General features: G+C 40.6%; 1 protein-coding gene and 1 long non-coding RNA gene across 2 annotated transcripts; one reads left to right on the top strand and one right to left on the bottom strand.

Annotated features, from left to right (window-relative positions):
• Nucleotides 1-370: 370 nt before the first annotated feature.
• LOC133074134 (uncharacterized) lies at nt 371-4,383 on the bottom strand. Its single transcript, XR_009697081.1, has 3 exons — nt 4,349-4,383; nt 3,635-3,677; nt 371-2,719 (listed from the first exon to the last, which is right to left on the bottom strand). It is a non-coding gene; the product is annotated as an uncharacterized LOC133074134 (long non-coding RNA).
• Nucleotides 4,384-14,960: 10,577 nt separating this feature from the next.
• LOC133073848 (uncharacterized) lies at nt 14,961-17,552 on the top strand. The gene is made up of 4 exons (XM_061167840.1): nt 14,961-14,998; nt 15,649-15,852; nt 15,949-16,290; nt 16,753-17,552. Exons 1-4 carry the CDS (start codon nt 14,961-14,963, stop codon nt 17,432-17,434), a joined length of 1,266 nt encoding a protein of 421 aa, XP_061023823.1. The 3' UTR covers nt 17,435-17,552.
• Nucleotides 17,553-20,281: the final 2,729 nt, after the last annotated feature.

Here is a 20,281-nt window from a genome sequence, read left to right on the forward strand (position 1 = left end):
AGGAAAGTCCTATATTCATTTCATGAGTGATATTATAAACCTCAGTTCACTTATATGTGAAAGTGGACTGAAACAAGATCATTCAGAGGCTTATCTACCCACATAGAGAAATTCTAAATACATTATTTTAACATTAGGTTACCTCAAAAATAGAATGAACCACAGCCATAGGTAGAACACGGCCCAAGCACTCCCATTATATCTTCCTTCTTCTCATTCTGGAGGCTGGACACCACCCTGCACAGGTTCCAGTGTTCAGCTACAAAGCCAGTGGTGATACCAGGAGGACACTGCTCCTCCAGCTGCCAGTGAAGCAGAGACAGAGGTGGAGATGCTGCATTTACACACACACACACACACACACACACACACACACACACACACTAGATATGCTCTTCTCTTATTCAAGGACTAGGGAAACTATAGTTGGGAGAGAGAGCCCTTCATGGTTCTTCGGCACTTCACTCTTACACTTCGAGGATATCTTTGAACAAAGAAACTTTGAAGGATGGGGCTATGTTTTCCTTCAGGACACAGAGGAGGCTTGCCTATCGCTTTCTATAAAACAAGCAGCTCCCTTTCTAATTCTATGGTGGGTGTGGTTATAAAAGGGGATATTTGTGGTGATGGAACTGTTCGGCATCTGTATTGTGGTGAATACAGGAATCCACACAGCTGATAAAATGTCATAGAACTAAACACACACACACACGTGACACAAACATGAGTGGAGAAGTCAGAAAAACCAAAAACCTATCATGGGATAAATGTTCCATAAATTGAGTAAGTCTAGAATTTTGATTAGCTTTACTACATCATGTGTGTGTGTGTAGTCAGTTGTGTCCAACTCTTGATGACCCCATGGACTGAAGCCCACCAGGCCCCTCTGTCCGTGGGATCTCCCAGGCAGGAATCCTGGAACGGGTTGTCATCTCCTTCTCCAGGGCACCTTCCCGACCCAGGGGTCAGATCTGTGTCTCCTGCATTGGCAGGTAGATTGTTTACCCTGGAACCACACTACATCACGGCTTACTTTAATCTTGGAAGAAAACTCAAACTGTGAATATGAAGAAAAATTCCTAGTATATCTAAAATAATCAAGGATTATAAATAAAGTTTCATTCCAAATATAAGACTGTTATTACAAAAGCAGTAGTGATAAAGTATGATACCTGGAAATAAATATTAATAACATTCTCCCACCACTGTACTATGTGCCCGGTGCTGTTCAGAGCAGTTATCACTTATTATTATTTAATCCTCAAAAAGATCCAAGTGATGAGTACTATTATTGTCTCTATTATATAGAAAATCAAATCACATAATCATTAAGCATCAGCATTTACTAAATTATTAACATAAATAAATTAACATTTAGCAAATGCTAGTAAACATGTCTTTTAAAAAATCCTGTGGATATTATTGTGCCTATTTTTAAGTACAAGAACACTGGGTCCCAAAGAAGTTAAATAAACTATAGCATTTAAGTGGGTGACATATCTGGAATTCAAAATTCTGGTTGGCCTCTTTTTAAAACTGCTTTCCTTTTCCTTGTAGCAAACCATATTCTGAGTGCTGCACAGTTTGGAGAAGAGTTGGCTTTCCAGGTGGTGCTAGTGGCAAAAATTCTGCCTACCATTGCAGGAGATGCAGGAGATGCGGGTTCCATCCCTGGGTCGGGGAGATCCCCTGGAGGAGGGCATGGCAACCCATTCCAGTATGCTTGCTTGGGAAATCTCATGGACAGAGGAGCCTGGCGGGCTACTGTCCACAGGGTCGCAGAGTCAGACTTGACTGAAGTGACTGAAATACACATGCACAACCAAACCGTAATTCAGAATATCTGCTTTCTAGTTTTGGCACTGCCACCTGCCAAACATAACACCGTCATCAGGCACTTAACTCTTTTGAACCACTCTTTATCTGTAGCAAGACATGGGTTGTGATGGATTGTGTAAAGTCACCTAAAATCTCTTCTAATACTAAAAGTAAGTATATGTTTACCAATACCTTATCTAGGGACCCAAAGGTATTTTAGGTAAGTGTGTGACTACTGTTCTAGTTGACAGGTAAATTTCTAATTCAGTACACACAATTGATAGAACTGTGCACACTGACTAAACAATTCTAATTTGTTCTTGGCCTACCAATTATCACCAAAAGCATGAACCCATAAGAAAATCCCTTGGTGATTTTCCTTAGGTGAATTAATTTAATTGATTAATTAAATTTCCCCCTTCCCCAAATCTTCTTACATACTGACTTGTCAGAGCCAGTGACAATCCCCATCTCGGTGGTTTTGGAAAGAGCACAACCATGTGGTGAAGAGTTGGATCAGGAAGAAACAATGGGTTAGACTTTCATTCTCTGACCTCTTGCCCAGAGGGGGGACAGCAGAAGCGCGTGCACTTGAAAGGTCTCTGCATTGTCATGACTTCTTGGCCCACACAGTCAGTGACCCTGAGCACAGAGGGCCTCAGTGTCTCAGTAGCATTCTGCATAAAGTCCGCTCCAACTTCAGTTACAGTGTAAACCACCTGGTCCAGGTTGTTTTCATCATAGTATCTATAATCAGTTTCAAAGTGTGTTAGTCACTCAGTCTTGTCCAATTCTTTGTGACCCCATGGACTGTAGCCCACCAGGTTCCTCTGTCCATGGAATTCTCCAGGCAAGAATACTGGAGTGGGTTGCCATTTCCTTCTCCGATTAGTTTCAAAACCTGCCATCATTAAAACACAAAATGAGAGAGCCATCTTAAATTAGAAGTAGTGAAAATAGTTCTCAAGATGTTATTCATGCAACATTTGTTACAGGTATAAAGAAAAATAACTTTTTAAAAATTTCATGTGAAACAAATGCAACTGATTCAAACATCAAAATATTTTATAATCCTTATATCTATTTAGATCTTTTAGAATTTAAAACATTTATTTTAATCTCAGGGTAAAATGATTAAACATTTTTTTTCACATAAGAGTAAAGATTGAAACCATATTGAAGAAGACTGATTATGTCTTATATAATACCTATATCCAGAAAATTTGACTTATAAAAGTATTTTGATGAGATTGTATGTTGCATCATGAATTAGTCAGCTTGTGGAAGATGATCAGTGTCATTGCAACTTGCAAATAGGAAAAGGACCAAGAAGAGTTAGAAACTTTATGTTGTAGCCAAACAGATGTGTAGAGCTGTTGCTTTAAGGGTCGGGAATGTTTTACTGATGAAAGACAGTCTCTATGTTGACTGTCCTCATTCTTCCTACTTCCAAAGCAAGGGCCCTGGACTGGAATTCAGCAAATCAAGATTCGCTTGTTATCTGCTAAGTCATTTCGTTTTTCTGCTCTTTCCCACCCCCCGCCCCTTATCTATACAAGTTAATGATAGGAGTGGAGACAAGGACTAAGTGAAGAACCAGGTAATATATAAGATTTGATGATTACATGACTTATAAATAAATACAATTATACAAAGATAATTCTCTTAGCTTCTAAAGGAAATCTTTCCTCTTTGAACCACTAAAATGGATTAATCTAAAGAAGAAAGTGGCTACTGGATAATTCTGATTATAATGTTGCTGATTCAAACTTCCACCTTATTCAAATACTGTTGAACATTGTTGAATTATACATACTTTCCAGAGGTTCAAAATGCTGAAGAACATGTATGTAGTCCAACTGCTGGGAGAGAAAAAAGCAATTAGGAGAGAAATAAAAGAATTAAGGTCAGAATTAGAAAAGAAATTGATCATATATTATAGCATATTAATTGATTTTTAAAGTATCTTTAATAACAGCATCAGGGCTTCCCTGGTGGCTCAGACGGTAAAGCATCTGCCGGCAATGCGGGAGACCCGCGTTCAATCCCTGTGTCAGGAAGATCCCCTGGAGAAGGAAATGACAACCCACTCCAGTACTCTTTCCTGGAAAATTCCATGGACTGAGGCGCCTGGTAGGCTACAGTCCCTGGGGTTGCAAAGACTTGGACATGACTGAGCAACTTCACTTCACTTAATACGAATAGAATTAAAAATATATTTTATCAAGTGAAATTGGCCTATTTGCACCTGATCAGATGGTTATTAGCAGAGATGACCAGATAGGAAAAATGGCTTCCTTCAATTCTACTGTAAAAGATCGAAACATTTATCTAAAATATCAGAAAATCACCTTCCTGCTACAGTGACTGCATTGAGAAGAAGCTGTGTTGACATGGACTGCTCCCAGCTCAGTCCCCTCGATCTCCACTCACTGACATCTGACATGTCTCCCACAGACTGGAGTTGTCAGGAAGTTCATGATGGTTTAATACCGACCAGCCAGAGAAGCCAGTTTTCTCAGTGACTTACGGAGAGTGAATCAGCCAGTGGACTTTACTCAGGAATGTCCAATGTTATATCATTTCACGGGTACTTCTGAGAAAATAACATAGTGAATGCCATTCACGTACACTACTAAACACCAAGATCTTCCCTCAGCACATACTTTAATTAGGAAAAGTTTGGAGGGCAGGCAACATTGGCTAGGATTCGGGCAAAGGAAAGGGAGGTTGGGAATACCATTAGATAAGTTTTTTATCTTCACTTTATTTCAGAATTACTCCCAAGATAGACATTTGACAGTTCCATTACCTATTATATTTGATTCCTTCTAACAGAGGAAATCTCCTTTAGGGCAGACTGATGATACCTTATACAATTTTACATCATTCCTAATCTGTGAACATAGAACATTGACTGAAATGCCATATTTCTTAAACATTTGTTGAATAAGTTAATTAATTTGTTAAATAAGTTAATGAATGCATTTTGAAATGAATTGAAATGATGAGTGTTTAGTCATACCAGTGATTACATGCAGACAGAGACAACACAATCCATGTTTAATTCAGTAGTATTTCATCTGTGAAAACACAAGAAGGTGGCGTGGGGAGTCTGAAAATGTCTTGTGATATTTCAAAAGTGGCCATTAAAATGGTTTACCATCCCTTTAAAATATTCTAGCATCTTAAATCTAGGATTAAAAGATAAAACATATTCACTACTTGGTAAAATGTCTGCTGCTGGGCAAAATGTCCTAAAGAAATGAAGCTCTTCATTGTGGGAGAAATTTACCGCATAACAAACTGCGGCTATTTCAGAGTAGTTATTTGAGGATTTATTGGGGTCTCTGGCAAACTTAAGTCTCAGACACCAAATAATCCTGCTATGCTAGACAAAGTTCCACTAACAGCTCCTGAAAAGGATTTACATATCTTCCATACAACATCTCAAAGATCTAGGGAAGATATAGAACGATGATTGGGTGTGTGCCTTCCACTCACAGCCAAGGAGGCATTTTAACTAAACAGCATCAATATAGTTCTCATTTATTCAGTACTTCCTGTGTGCCAGGAATTATATTCAGTTCAGTTCAGTTCAGCTCAGTCACTCAGTCGTGTTCAACTCTTTGCGACCCCGTGAATCGCAGCACGCCAGGCCTCCCTGTCCATCACCAACTCCCAGAGTTTACCCAAACTCATGTCCATTGAGTCGGTGATGCCATCCAACCATCTCATCCTCTTCCCCTTCTCCTCCTACCCTCAATCTTTCCCAACAACAGGGTCTTTTCAAATGAGTCAGCTCTTTGCATCAGGTGGCCAAAGTATTGGAGTTTCAGCTTCAACATCAGTCCCTTCAATGAACACCCAGGACTGATCTTTAGGATGGACTGGTTGGATCTCCTTATAGTCCAAGGGACTCTCAAGAGTGATCTCCAACATCACAGTACAAAAGCATCAATTCTTCGGTGCTCAGCTTTCTTTATAGTCCAACTCTCACATCCATACATGACCACTGGAAAAGTCACAGCCTTGACCAGATGGACCTTTGTTGGCAAAATAATGTCTCTGCTTTTTAATATGCTGTCTAGCTTGCTCATAACTTTCCTTCCAAGGAATAAGCGTCTTTTAATTTCATGACTTCAATCACCATCTGCAGTGATTTTGGAGCCCAGAAAAATAAAGTCTCTCACTGTTTCTACTGTTTCCCCATCTATTTGCCATGAAGTGATGGGACCAGATGCCATGATCTTAGTTTTCTGGATGTTGAGCTTTAAGCCAACTTTTTCACTCTCCTCTTTCACTTTCATCAAGAGGCTCTTTAGTTCTTCTTCACTTTCTGCCTTAAGGGTGGTGTCATCTGCATATCTGAGGTTATTGCTATTTCTCCCGGCAATCTTGATTCAAGCTTGTGCTTCATCCAGTCCAGCGTTTCTCATGATGTACTCTGCATATAAGTTAAATAAGCAGGGTGACAATATACAGTCTTGACATACTCCTTTTCCTACTTGGAACCAGTCTGTTGTTCCATGTCCAGTTCTAACTGTTGCTTCCTGACCTGCATACAGGTTTCTCAAAAGGCAGGTCAGGTGGTCTGGTATTCCCATCTCTTTCAGAATTTTCCACAGTTTATTGTGATCCACACAGTCAGAGGCTTTGGCATAGTCAATAAAGCAGAAATAGATGTTTTTCTGGAACTCTCTTGCTTTTTTGATGATCCAATGGATGTTGGCAATTTGATCTCTGGTTCCTCTGCCTTTTCTAATACCAGCTTGAACATCTGGAAGTTCACGGTTCACATATTGCTGAAGCCTGGTTTGGAGAATTTTGAGCATTACTTTACTAGTGTGTGAGATGAGTGCAATTGTGTGGTAGTTTGAGCATTCTTTGTCATTGTCCTTCTTTGGGATTGGAATGAAGATTGACCTTTTCCAGTCCTGTGGCCATTGCTGACTTTTCCATATTTGCTGGCATATTGAGTGCAGCACTTTGACAACATCATCTTTTAGGATTTGAAATAGCTCAACTGGAATTCCATCACCTCCACTAGCTTTGTTTGAATTATATTACATGTCAATAATTCTCATAATGTGCAGTAGGGCAGGGATAGATAGTATTGTTTTATAAATGAAGGAATGAAAACACCAACAGGTTAAGAAGTGTGTTAAAGGTTACAGAACTTGTTGTGGATAAAGTCAGAATTAAAAACCATATTGTCTGGCTCCAAAGCCTGTTTTATTTTTTAATTTATTCCTGGTTTTGTTTTTCAACTGAAACCATTTCTGAAATGGAAAAGTCAATTGATAGTATCTGTCAAGGTAACAGAAAAAGTTGAACAACTTTTTTTAACTTATGTAATTTTAAAGTTGTACAATTTTAAAAGAAAGGGAAATGGTTTAGGAGACCCTAGGCTTGCAAGAACAAATTCCTCTATTAGTGTGTGAGTAGAAAAATGATTTTCCAAATGTATTACCTATAAACATTCTATAAAGGGGTTTACTCTACCAATTTAATGACTTTTATGTGTATTTATATTTGTGTTACAAAGAGAAAGTTTAATAAAATTTTTGCATTTAATTTCAGTTTCCTAGTACAACTGTATTGAATTTCACACATTGTTTCTATAGCATCATAGCAATAGTTTGCAGTGCACAAGATTAACAATATATTGAATTGCCAGTAGGAACTTGGCAACCTCAAGGAATATTTTTTTGACTATAATGGGAGACAAGTATTGAATTATAGTCTTTTGCTCACAATGAACTTCAGAACCCCTGGCATCCAAAACCAAATGGGCCAAGATTACAGAAGGTTTTCCACTAACAGCTTTATCTTAGGGTACAATTTTTGAGTGTACACCATTCTGTTCACCAAAACTGCCTATCCCCAAATTTGTGGTCAGGGTTTCAGGATGGTTCTACAGCTTTTACGTAGAAGGGACTGAGGAGGTCACCGTTTTGTGGGCGGGGGAGTCTTATGACTTAGCTTGAAGCTACGCGTGCTTGGTTGTTGCTGTTTAGTCTCTTAGTCACGTCCCACTCTTTGTGACCCCATGGACGGTAGCTCAACAGGCTCCTTCATCCCTGGGATTCTCCAGACAAGAATACTGGAGTGGGTTGCCATTTCTTTCTCCAGGGAATCTACCCTATCCAATGACTGAACCTCCATCTCCTGCATTGGCAGGTGGATCTTTACAACTGAGTTACCAGGGAAGCCCATATATGCTTGGTAGTCACCTTATTTTTCAGTAAGGTATTAGGTTTTTGTGGGGGCTGGAGCAGCTAATGAATTATGAGTGGTGAGGGAAAGCAAGGGGTCAAGCCACTTGATGATTTGGCCATTAAGTGTCTGTTTCTTTCACATCATCTTTCTTTGTGTTCACTCTTAGTTCCTAGTAAGTGACACACCAGCTTGCATCTACCATAGCATTTTTCTATTCCTACTCCTGTTTTTCTAATTCTCTATAAGAGGACACCTTGAGTATCTTACAGTTCAACCTGCTCTGTTTATGAAAACCACACTCTTCCCACTAAAAGAATCCCTATCCTCTACATTTCTTAAATTAGTACCACCACTTTTAAAGTCTCACAAACTAGACACCTGTCATCACCTTTACCCACCCTCTTCAACTGTTCATTTCTTCTTGTTGGATCTCCCAGATCATATTTCATAAGAAAACAATTTGGATTTGTGTGAAGTACCTGACCTAAGCATTCCAGACCAGGAGGACAGTTCAGCATAGGAGCTGGCTCTGGCATCCAAGTTGCTAGAGCAGACTTACTTGGTGAAGGGTGCCAGCCATGCTGGTACTGTATAGGATGGGTACCACCAGTTGGCAGTTGTGAAGGGAGGGTCCTGAGTTGCAGTGGGCTGTAGTATCCCATGGGCAAGTCTCCTGGGGTGTGCGCTGGTGAAGGGACTGCTGGTCCAAGGAGCCCTGCATTCAAAAACAAATGAGACAACTATATATAGTGAAAACTAATATATTGAGACTTAGCATGAATTTTTATATGGAGATTACATAAGTCACAAGACAGGTCTTAACAATGACAAGAAGTTCCATTTTCTAAGGGAAGGGGCATGTACCAAAAATGTAGTGGGATTTACTGTATTATTAACTCACTTAATCTTCTTATACCTGTGAGATAGTTATGCCCAGTTCACAAGTGCAAAAACCAAGGTTGAGGAGATTAAGTAATTTGTTACCCTCTCTATGCCTATCACATAAAGCTAGTTAGTACAGGGTCTGGCATAAGATTACCATGATGCAAATTTCTACTTTTATATTCTCTACCATTATTGTTCAAGTTCACGTAAGTGGTAACACTGAGATCTGAAGTCATGTGCTAGTTTCAAAGTGATGACTTAGACTGCTGCATTGTCTGTGACTCAGTTACCTGTTTATACCCTCATCATCTGGTTCTCACACAGCTTTCCTCCAACCAAGAATCAGTTAAATTTTAACTCTGTCAATATAAAAAAGATCACAGTCAAGGAAACCAGATTTCCTTAAAGAGATATGATGTTTAAGAAGACAAGCTCTCAAAATCATGAATTAATAAGAGGGTATAACTAATGGGTGACTTTAGATTTTGTTTTTCTTTTACTAAATGTCTCTTAAAAGCAGCAGGGATATCATCTCCTTTTATCTCTGCCTTCTCCAGCCAGGATGGTATCAGTGCAGGCCTAACTGGGAGCTTGAACTCCTGCCAGCAGTAACAAGGAACATTTCACCTCCACCTGTGCAAAAGGAAGGCTCCCTGTAAGGAAGCAGGATCCCTTAACATTTAATGAAGAAGCATGGGTAACTTTCCACAAACATTTCACAATGACTGCTTAAAATATGAAGAATTACCAGCATTTAGACATGAGAATATCCATTCTGCTGGGAAGTATCTATAGTTCTTGAAAAAAATAAGATCTAAATACTTTAATCTCCAAATTTCTTTCATTTTACTTTCTCAGATTTAAACTGATTAATTGGTTTATTTATGTAAGTAATTGGGCTTTGGTCCACTACTAAGGGGTATCTAATAAACTCGAAGTTATTCCTAACTTTGGAGAGCCTTACCTGAAGCCCTGTGAGAGGGAGAACCACAGCTCTCTTTCTCTGACCTTTGAGGAAAGGCCAGAACAAAATGTAATAGACAGACAGATCCACAACACAAAAGGTGCTCTCTTCTTAATCCCAGCCAAAAGAGACGGTTTTAAAAAACTACTGTAGTTGAAAACAAAATAGAAGAAACCAGCTCAGATTCTATTACAGATCTATTTTAGCTAAAATGCAACTAACTCCATATTAACAGGAGATTCTAGCTGAGACCTGACCTTTAAAACTGACTGAAGCCTTGATGACATTTGTGGGTTTTTATTTATTTTGAATATTCTCACCTTTTTTGGTCAAGAATTTATTGACTGAAAATTACTAACTTAATTTCACAGTCTACTCATGGATGTATAGGTTGGGAAATGATATTAGAACAGTAATTCTCAAATTTAGCTGTTGACATAATTCAAAAAGACACCTGTACACCAAAGTTCATTGCAGCACTATTTATAACAGACAGGACATGGAAGCAACCTAGATGTCCACTGATAGATGAATGGATAAAGAAGTTGTGGTATATATATATATATATATACACACACACACACATACATACATACATACACACAATGGAATATTACTTAGACATAAAAAGGAATGAATGAGCCAGTTCTAGTGAGGTGAATGAACCTATGGCTTGTTATACAAAGCGAAGTCAGAGAGAGAAAAACAAGTATTATATATTAACGCATATTAAAAATAGTACTGATGAACCTATTTGCAGGGCCAGAATAGAGACACAGATGTAGCAAACGGACTTGTGGGCACAGCAGGGGAAGAAGAGGGTGGGGTAAATTGAGAGAGTAGCACTGAAACACATACATGACCATATGTAAAATAAACAGCTAGTGGACAGCTGCTGGATAACACAGGGAGCTCAACCCGGTGCTCTGTGACAACCAGAGAGGTGGAGTGGGGTCAGGGGTGGGAGGGAGGCTCAAGAGGGAGGGGGCATATGCATACCTATGGCTGATTCATGTTGATGAATGGCAGAGACCAAAACAACAGTGTAAAGCGATTGTCCTCCAATTAAAAATAAATTTAAAAAATTTAGCTGTTGATAAAAATCAACAAGATAGGATGTTTTTTAAGATTTTTGTTGGAGATCCTGATTCAATAGGTAGCCAGAAATCTATCATTTTTAGTTTATTAAAAGAAATCATACTGTTTTGATACACTTAGCATATATTAAACTACATTTTAACAGATGATTAGAATTTTTTCCCTGAAATTTAACACATAACATGCCATTAAAAGTAAATGTTCATAGCAACATTATAGTAGCCCCAAAGTGGAAAGAGTCCAAATGTTCCTGAAGTGATCAACGGATGATTAAGATGTTTATGCAACAGAATATGATTCAGCATAAAAAAGGATAGTGTTCAGACACATGCTGCAACATGGATAAACCCTGACAACTGTATGCTGAAAAAAGCAGGCATAAAAGGCCACCTGTGTTTATGATTCCATCTATAGAAAATATCCAGATTAGGCAAGACTATACAGATATAAGTAAATCAGTGGTTTCCAGGAAAAGGACAAAATGTGGAGTGATTGTTAACAGAAGGTGATGAATAAAATGAAAATGTTCTGGATTTAAATTTAAACTAGTGATGGTTGTACAACCTTGTGAACATACTAGAAACCACTGGCTTGCATGCTTTTTAAGTGGTGAATTTTATGTGTATAAATTTATCTCCATTAAAAAAAGAAATCAAGGTAAATCATGTTGAAAGGCACTAAGTAATGACAAATGGTACTGACTGTATTATGTTGGGGATTGTTAATATCCTGGGTTTAGAAGGGGTTGACCCAAGAATTGGGGGTTACACTGGACCAGATCCAGACAACATGCATAAACATGAGGCAGAGGGGAAAACAGCCCTGCCATTTTCAGAAAATAATGCAGGAGCAAAGGCTACCTGAGCTACAGAAGCTTATTTCTATAAAGACATAGTATCTCTGCATCATCTCACAGATGGTTATTTTTGAAACTGTAAGTTTTCGCCTCTCTTCTTGATACTTACCAAGTCTCATCCAGTGGGGACTATTGTTGACTTCTCCCGTTTTTCTTACTTTCTTTTCGTTCCAGTAATTCCTTCACACTGATCCTTAGAGCTGTCTTATTCAGTATCAACTAGCTGTTCACAGGATAGTCACTGAGCACTCATTATGCAATGGACCCTGTGCCAGAAGTTGGGAAGGTGATGAAAAAACAAACTCAAGTATCTACTTTATAGTCCCAATGGCCTGTTAAACAGCCATTGCAGACCCCCCATGGTCTCTTGGATAAGATGCAAACTCCTTATCTGCACTCAAGATCTTTCACCATCATTTCTCTACACTTCTGCTATTTGTCCCAAATAGGCCTTTATCATGTCCCCAAGAAACCACCAGGCCTTCATGACCTTGTGCTTCTGGATATGGTTTTCTTTCTCCCAGGCTTGGTCCCTTCCCACTTTTTTGGGGGGTTGAGAAAATCCTTATCATGGCAACAAAACTTTACTTCATTAGTTAGGATTTCCCTCATCCCTGGCAGAATCAGTTACTCTGTCTTCTGTGCTTCCCTGATGGCTCAGATGGTAAAGAATCTGCCTGCAGTGTGGGAAACCTGGGTTTGATCCCCAGGTTTGGAAGATCTCCTGGAGAAAAGGTAATGGTGATCCGCTCTAGTGTTATTGTCTGGGAAATCCCATGGATAGAAGAGTCTGAGGGTGCTACAGTCCATTGGAAAGAGTCAGTCGTTTCCCTAATAATGTGGAGAATGCCATCAATGCTTTCACAACTTCCGACCCCAGGAGGCTGTAAATTCTTTGAGAGCAGGAATCTGTCCCACTTGACAGCCAGTAAACTACTTGGAATCCAGCAGGCATGCAATATTTATTTGTTGAATCAAGAAACTAATCAGTTAATTAAAAGAGCAACCTTAATTCTTAGCATCATTTTCTGTCAAAGCGAATATTTAACTTAACGGGTACAAAATGGGAATTGTATTCTGGAGGGGCATCAGAATTTGGATCTGATGAATTTAAATGGCAGTTGTAGGCAGGAGGAACACCAGGCATTAGATCCAGGAGTTCTGTTTTATTTTCCATCTCATCGACAGGTTGATCAAGGCTTGTGGTAATAGGCCTCAGAGAGAGGTGGACTACAAGGGAGAAATAAAATAATTTGATGACTGAAGATATTAAATTTTTAGTATGCTAAATCATCATTGTATGTAATCACTACAATATATACCACATTTACTATAAAACATGTAAAATATATATTAGACATTAACCTATACACACAGTAACTCTTAGGCTGAACATAAATGAAAAAAGTAAAGCTGAACAATTATGCCGTACTTGTGATTTACACGCTGAGTTCTCAGGCTGGTGGTTCGCATGACCTGATATTGCTCTTATTTGTATATCCAAATTCCTTCCAAGACAGTCAGAATTCTTTGTCCTCTAATGCAGTATGAAGAATCTGGCATACATGACATGAATCTGGTTTTTTCCCCCATATCTTTTTTGGAAAGTGGCTGTGTCAAAGTTCAAAACAAAGCAACATAAATACTTGATGCTTTAAAAGGCAGTGTGCAAACATAATTCATTTAGAGGTGATTTAGTTCACCTTGCTAGTGACTCTATTTTATTTTTCCTAAAACTGATGTCACTATAATTACTGAAAAGAAGGTATTGATGTCACATTTCATGTTATACCCTTTCCTTTTACTGTGACTGGAGACAGAGTCTCCTGGCCTCAGTATCAGGAATGTGTGTGTGCACATGTGCTCATCATCGTATCCGACTCTCTGCCACCCCATGGAATGTAGCCCGCCAGGCTCCTCTGTCCATGGGATTCTCCAGGCAAGAATACTGGAGTGAGTTCCCATTTCCTTCTCCAAGGGGTCTTCCCAACCCTCTGTGTCTCCTGAATTGGCAGGCGAGTTATTTACCAGATATTTACCATCGGGGAAGCCCTCAATATCAGGAATAGTTCAGCATTTCTGAAAGAACTGGTTGACTTATCTCAGACAATAAGAGTCCCATAAATGTGTTTCTCTCCTCATATCTGTGGCTAGAACACTCAGGGCCCACTTTTCAGACCTCCTCTATAAAGGTAAGCCTTTCATTACTATCAGCTCTTTCCTATTCTTACTTTTCTTTACCTTGTTTTCCTCATGGGTTTTAAGTATCTTTCTTTAGATGTGACCAATATAAATTTCCTATGACTCTTTCTGTGTCAAATACAGGAAGATAGTAATGTTCATATTTGTAAATGAATAGAAACAGTATTCAAATGTTAAACCATAAAATCAATTTCAAAATGAAATGAACTCAAGGTATTGCTGTACTAAGAAAAGATAATCAGTAGAAACAAACCAGCAAGTTGAAACAAAATAGAAGTCTTAGATCATCAGTTTTGTTAACCAATCTGGTCCTAGGTGTATGCTATTGTCTTTTAATCACTGTACCTTTGAAATGATATTTACAGTTTCCTTTTTGAAAATCTCCTAACTATTCTCAGGTGTTTTGTCTTTCCACATGAACAATGGAATTAGAAAAACCAAAAAAATTCTAAAATTGTATTTAATTTATACATTTCTTTAGGAGGAAAAAATGTACATTCATAGATACATCTGTATATATGCATTTTCTCTTATAGTTTTATATCTTTTAAAAATAGGTCCTGTATATTTTGTGTTGCTTGTTCACAACCCGAAAAGTTTTTTTTTTTTTTTCCTAAGCATTAATATACATGAAATGCAGTTTTTCTGTAGATTAGGATTACTCAGTTTACTAAATTTTACTTTTTCAAAGAGCTTTCCAGTTGTTACATTTGGACATTCAAGGAATACAACCATATTATGTGTAAAGGTAGTTCTTTGTATCTTCTTTTTTCCAATCAGAATATTAACTTGTTCTACCTAATTGTCCTGGCTGTAAGATTCACATTCTTTTCAAATTTGATGGAGGAGATAGTAGTGTTTTCATCTTAAACACGATGTCAGAACAGATTACCTGTATATTCCTATCAGAGAGACATGCAGTTTAAAACACTGATTTATAATCCTTTACGGAGGTGAGAAATGAACTTAGTACATATGTATTTACTTCACCTAGACCTATTTGGTAGTTGCTCAGTCGTGTCCGACTCTTTGCGACCCCATGGACTGTAGCCCGCCAGGCGTCTCCATCCCTGGGATTCTCCAGGCAAGAACGCTGGAGTGGGTTACCATTTCCTTCTCCATAGACCTATTTAGGTGGCTCCAATTTTATGTATGTGATATAAAATCTAACTCACTGCAGGTTCTCAGTAAAGGTAAACAAAAGGGAGAATATAAAATTTAGAGAAAAACCTAAGTCTAGAAATACCAGTTTTATTTTACATTCTAGTGCACCCTGAAATGGGCTTCCCTGGTTGTTCAGTGGTAAAGAACCGCCTGCCAATGCAGGAAACGGGGTTCCATCGCTGCGTGGGGGAAGACCCCTGGAGAAGGGAATGGCAACCCAGTCCAGTATTCTAGCTTGGAAAAATCCCATGGACAGAGGAGCCTGTTGGCCCATGAGGTAGCAAAGAGTCCCTTGCGACTTAACTGAGGAGCACCCGAAATAACTACCTCTTCCCAGTTTACCTGAGTGCTTAAGTGAGGGATGGGCTCTCCCTGTAATCCCCGCCCCTCTGCCAGCAAAGCAGGTTAAGAAATGACTGCAAGCCCCTTTACCTACGAGTCGACCTGACCCGGGTCCCCAGCGCTGTGCGGAGAGCGCCAGCCCGAGATCCCAGAGGAGCCCCGTCGGGCGGGACTCGGCCGGCGGGACAGAAACGCGGCGGGTGGCGAGCGGCCCTAGAGGCGGGCCCAGGTGGAAAACTCTAGCCAACAGAGCCTCCTTCCCGGGGCCTCGGCCGCCGTCTACGGAGCCGGCTCCCTCCCGGTGCCCCGAAACTTCAGGAACTACCTGAGGATGCGGCGCGGGGCGTTGCGGGCCTCGAACCTCTGTTACCAGGGGCCCAGCCCCACTCACCGCCAGGTCAGCTGTCCCCTCGGCACCCGGGACGCCGGGCCTGGGGTCTGACTTCCTCCGCCGAGGAACGAGAAAAGGGCGGGGCGGGTCGAGCGAGACGGAAGAGGAGGAGGTTCAAGTTCAAGTTCAAATAGAGGCGGGGGGAGGGGCGCCGGCCTGCGGGCCCAGACCCGCGGGCAGGGACCCTCCCGGGGCAGCCGCCCCGCCCCATGCTGGGCGCTCCGCCGCCTCCGCGGTCGGCGGACTCCGGGGGCGCGGCCGCCACTTGGATCCAATTTACAAGCGAAGAACGCAGGGGCCAGGAAAACAAGGAAAAACACGTTGTCACCGTCACCGCTCTCACGTGAGGTAAAGAAAAGAATAAGAGCAAGTCGACGGTTGCCTGTAATCCGAGACACTTTCTAGAGCCTGTGAGGCAGGACTTCTGACAGAGGTTACGGAGTCCAGGAAGGAAAAGAAGCGCTGTTAATTTGCACCTGTCGTTACCCCCCCACCGCCAACCGCAGACCGTTGGCTTGCACGTTTGGTCTTGGCGATGCAGTGCTGGCTGAAAGGAGGTTCAGGGCTCAGGCATTTGTTGTTTTCCTTTCCGCAGGGTCGGAGGAAGCCAGTTTGATGTCGGAGGGAGCGAGGAAGTGGTGTCAGGGAAGAGGGGTAGGGGAGCAGAGTTGCCTGTGTTTTCTGAGAGAAAAAATGGCATTTGTTAATTACCGTTGTTAGGCACAAGTAGTGATTTTAAACTACTGAGGTCCAGGTCTGTGGTCCACGGGGCAGGAACACAATTCTTTTCTTGCTGTTGGGTCACTGTAGGAAAGTCCACCTGCCGACCCAGAGTTGTGGTGAAGTCCGCCTGCCAACCCAGAGTTGTGGTGAAGTCCGCCTGCCGACCCAGAGTTGTGGTGAAGTCCGCCTGCCGACCCAGAGTTGTGGTGAAGTCCGCCTGCCGACCCAGAGTTGTGGTGAAGTCCGCCTGCCGACCCAGAGTTGTGGTGAAGTCCGCCTGCCGACCCAGAGTTGTGGTGAAGTCCGCCTGCCGACCCAGAGTTGTGGTGAAGTCCGCCTGCCGACCCAGAGTTGTGGTGAAGTCCGCCTGCCGACCCAGAGTTGTGGTGAAGTCCGCCTGCCGACCCAGAGTTGTGGTGAAGTCCGCCTGCCGACCCAGAGTTGTGGTGAAGTCCGCCTGCCGACCCAGAGTTGTGGTGAAGTCCGCCTGCCGACCCAGAGTTGTGGTGAAGTCCGCCTGCCGACCCAGAGTTGTGGTGAAGTCCGCCTGCCGACCCAGAGTTGTGGTGAAGTCCGCCTGCCGACCCAGAGTTGTGGTGAAGTCCGCCTGCCGACCCAGAGTTGTGGTGAAGTCCGCCTGCCGACCCAGAGTTGTGGTGAAGGAAAGTGGTTTATTGCAGAATGCCAAGCAAGCAGTTTACGCAGCTGGTGCTTAAAAGGTCTGAACTCCCTGATGGTCTTTAGGCAAAAGTTATTAAAGCCAGAGTGAAGGAGGCAGGGTGTGGGGTGGATAATCTGCTCCCGGACATTGTTCTGATTGGTTGGTGGTGAGGTAATAGGGAGTCAACATCTTCAGCCTTCTGGTTCCAGCCAGTCTGGGCCAGTCTACCTGCAGCTTACAGCTGACTTCTTCCACATGCTGGGGTTTTCAATCTCTGCAAAAGAGCTCAAAGGATATGGCTCAGAATATTATCTATAGCCTTTGAGGTCAGGGAACCTAAGGCCTTTGACTTTGTTTAGTGGCTGTCGTTATTATATAGTTTGTCTTGTTTGACTGTTTTCCTTTCTGTATTCTCTCGCCTCTCTGATTACATTTATTATTTGGAACTTGGTGAAGGACTTGGAACTAAAGTTTTTCTACAGACTAGAGGCGGCTGAGGAATCTGGGTGCAGGAGGTCTGTTCTGAGAAGACCGGAAATGGTCCTGTTTGGTCACACACTGAAGGGACCTGGGAGAATCTAGAGGTCCCTGATCGTATAAGAAATTAGAACTGGACAAAGATAGATTACACTCCGAAGAGAACTTGGCAGTGCCCCCACTATGGGAGAAGTTTGGATACGGGAAAGTATATGGGAGGGAGGTTCTGGAATTTTCCATAATCCTTGATATGCATGCTATTTGAGAATAAATTTTTAAAAATACTGTATTTTTTCCAGAGAAATTGCACAGAACATTTTTCAAATGTAGAAATAGTGTGAAAGTCTCTCAGTCGTGTCGAACTCTTTGTGACTTAATGGGCTGTAGCCTACCAGACTCCTCTGTCCTTGGGGTTCTCCTGGCAAGAATACTCAAGTGGGTCGCCATTCCCTTCTCCAAGGGATTTTCCCGACCGACAGATTGAACCCAGGTCTCCCGCATTGTGGGCAGATTCTTTACCATGAAAGCATGAAACAAACAGGCACCAAAGCTATGATGGTCTAAACTTAAGTCTTTAACAAAGTCAGGATCTGATGATGTTCTGACTTCAATAAGTCAGGCGATGAACACATATTTCTTTAAGTATTTATTTTCACCTGTCAGTGTTTTTAGCTGTACTTTTTCATGTTGTGTGTTGTTATTTTTAACTGATTGCTTCTATTTTGTCACAGTCCACTTAGAGTTAATATATCACTTAATACAAGATTAATTAATTTGTGCAACATGCTTCAGTTCCTCAATCCTTCAGGTCACTGTTGTCACATATTTTATGTGAACATATGATATAAATTTCATGTACATTGTTATAGTTTTGGCATAGAGTCAGTTTTATTTCATAGGTATTAAGAGAAGGGAAAGAAGATCTTACACTTACCACATGTATACAGTTCCAGGTGCGCATCATTCTTTCTTGGACACTTGAATTTTACATAGTGCACCTCTCCTTGGGCTAAAAAATTTCCTTTTGAATATCTTAAAGTGCAGATCTGGTGGCAGTAAGTTCTCTCATCTTTTATTAATCTGAGAGTAAATTTATTTTGCTTTCATTTCAAGATTCATCTTACTAAATACAGGATTGTGGATTGGCAGTGTTTTATTGTATTTTTGCAAGGTTTAAAGACAGCATCCCTTTGATTTCCATTTTTATCGGATATTGAGTAGGCTATCATTGTTTTAAAAGATATATTTATATCTTTGACTTTCTTACAATTAGTCTAAAATATGTGGTTTTCTTTGTGTCTTTCCTGCTTGGGGTTCTCTTAGTTTTGTGGATATGTCAGTTGATTCCTCCTATCCCAATTTTAGCCAGTTTTCTTTGAAATTTCTCTGCTCCATTCTTTCCCTTATTTCTAGGAATCTATATGCCAGAACTCTAAATCTTGTCCCACAGATCACTGAGGCTTTGTTAGTATTTTCATTCTTTTATTCTTCTCTTTGAACTGGATATTTTCTTTGAATTTCTCTTCAAGCTTTGACCTTTATTTATTTCGATCTGCTGTTAAGCCTCTCCAGTGATTTTTCCATTTCACATGTTACACTTATCATTTCTCTTATTTCTGTTTGGTTCTTTATTACATCTTCTATGTCTCTGTTGAGTTTTGCAGTGTGTTTCTTCATTATAACCATCTTTTTAAGCTCTTGAACATTTATGAAAACTTTTACAATCCTGAGTCATCTTAAGTCTATTTCAATGGATTGTTTTTATTCTTAAGACAAATGGTCATAATTCCTTATAACTTAGGATGTATGATTGACTCATTTGTATGATGAAATACTGTTTGGCATTAAAAAAAGTTTATGAATACTATTACAGAACAGTTTTAAGTACCTTCCCTGTTGATGCCAACACCACCTCTCCCTAAAAAAAGACAAAAACAAACAAACAAACAAACAAGAAGCAGAGAAAAGGAACTGGAAACTTAGAGAGATAGATACATAGATAATTGATCAATAAACACCTATCTATGCACTGAAACATTATCCAGAACACTAGGATAAAATAGGTGATCGACTCTAAAGAAATCACTGGGATTAGAGAGATGCTTTTCATTATATGTCCTTATATACTTTTTAAACAGCGTTATTTCAATATAATTCATTCACTTAAAGTGAACAATAAAGTTGCTTTTAATACATCTGCAGTGTTGTACAACCATTACTACAGTCAATTTTAAAATATTTTATTACCCTCAAAAGGAACCCCACCCTCTTTACCTTTCACCGCTACCTTTCTCCGCTTCCTCCACTCCTCTGCCCCTGAAGGTGAAGCCGCTCAGTCCTGTCCGACTCTTTGTGGCCCCATGGGCTGTAGCCTACCAGGCTCCTCCGTCCATGGGATTTTCCAGGCAAGAATACTGGAGTGGGTTGCCATTTTGTTCTCCAGAGGATCTTCCCAACCCAGGGATTGAACCCATGTCT

This window comes from Dama dama, chromosome 19 (genome assembly GCF_033118175.1).
Source record: "Dama dama isolate Ldn47 chromosome 19, ASM3311817v1, whole genome shotgun sequence".
Classification (NCBI taxonomy): domain Eukaryota; kingdom Metazoa; phylum Chordata; class Mammalia; order Artiodactyla; family Cervidae; genus Dama; species Dama dama.

Coding starts and splice junctions, on each gene's coding strand:
- LOC133073848 (XM_061167840.1), top strand. CDS start 14,961: ATGCAGTTTAAAACACTGATTTATAATCCTTTACGGAG. Junction 15,853..15,948: donor ACGGAGCCGGCTCCCTCCCG/GTGCCCCGAAAC, acceptor ACTCACCGCCAG/GTCAGCTGTCCCCTCGGCAC. Junction 16,291..16,752: donor CGTCACCGCTCTCACGTGAG/GTAAAGAAAAGA, acceptor GGGTCACTGTAG/GAAAGTCCACCTGCCGACCC.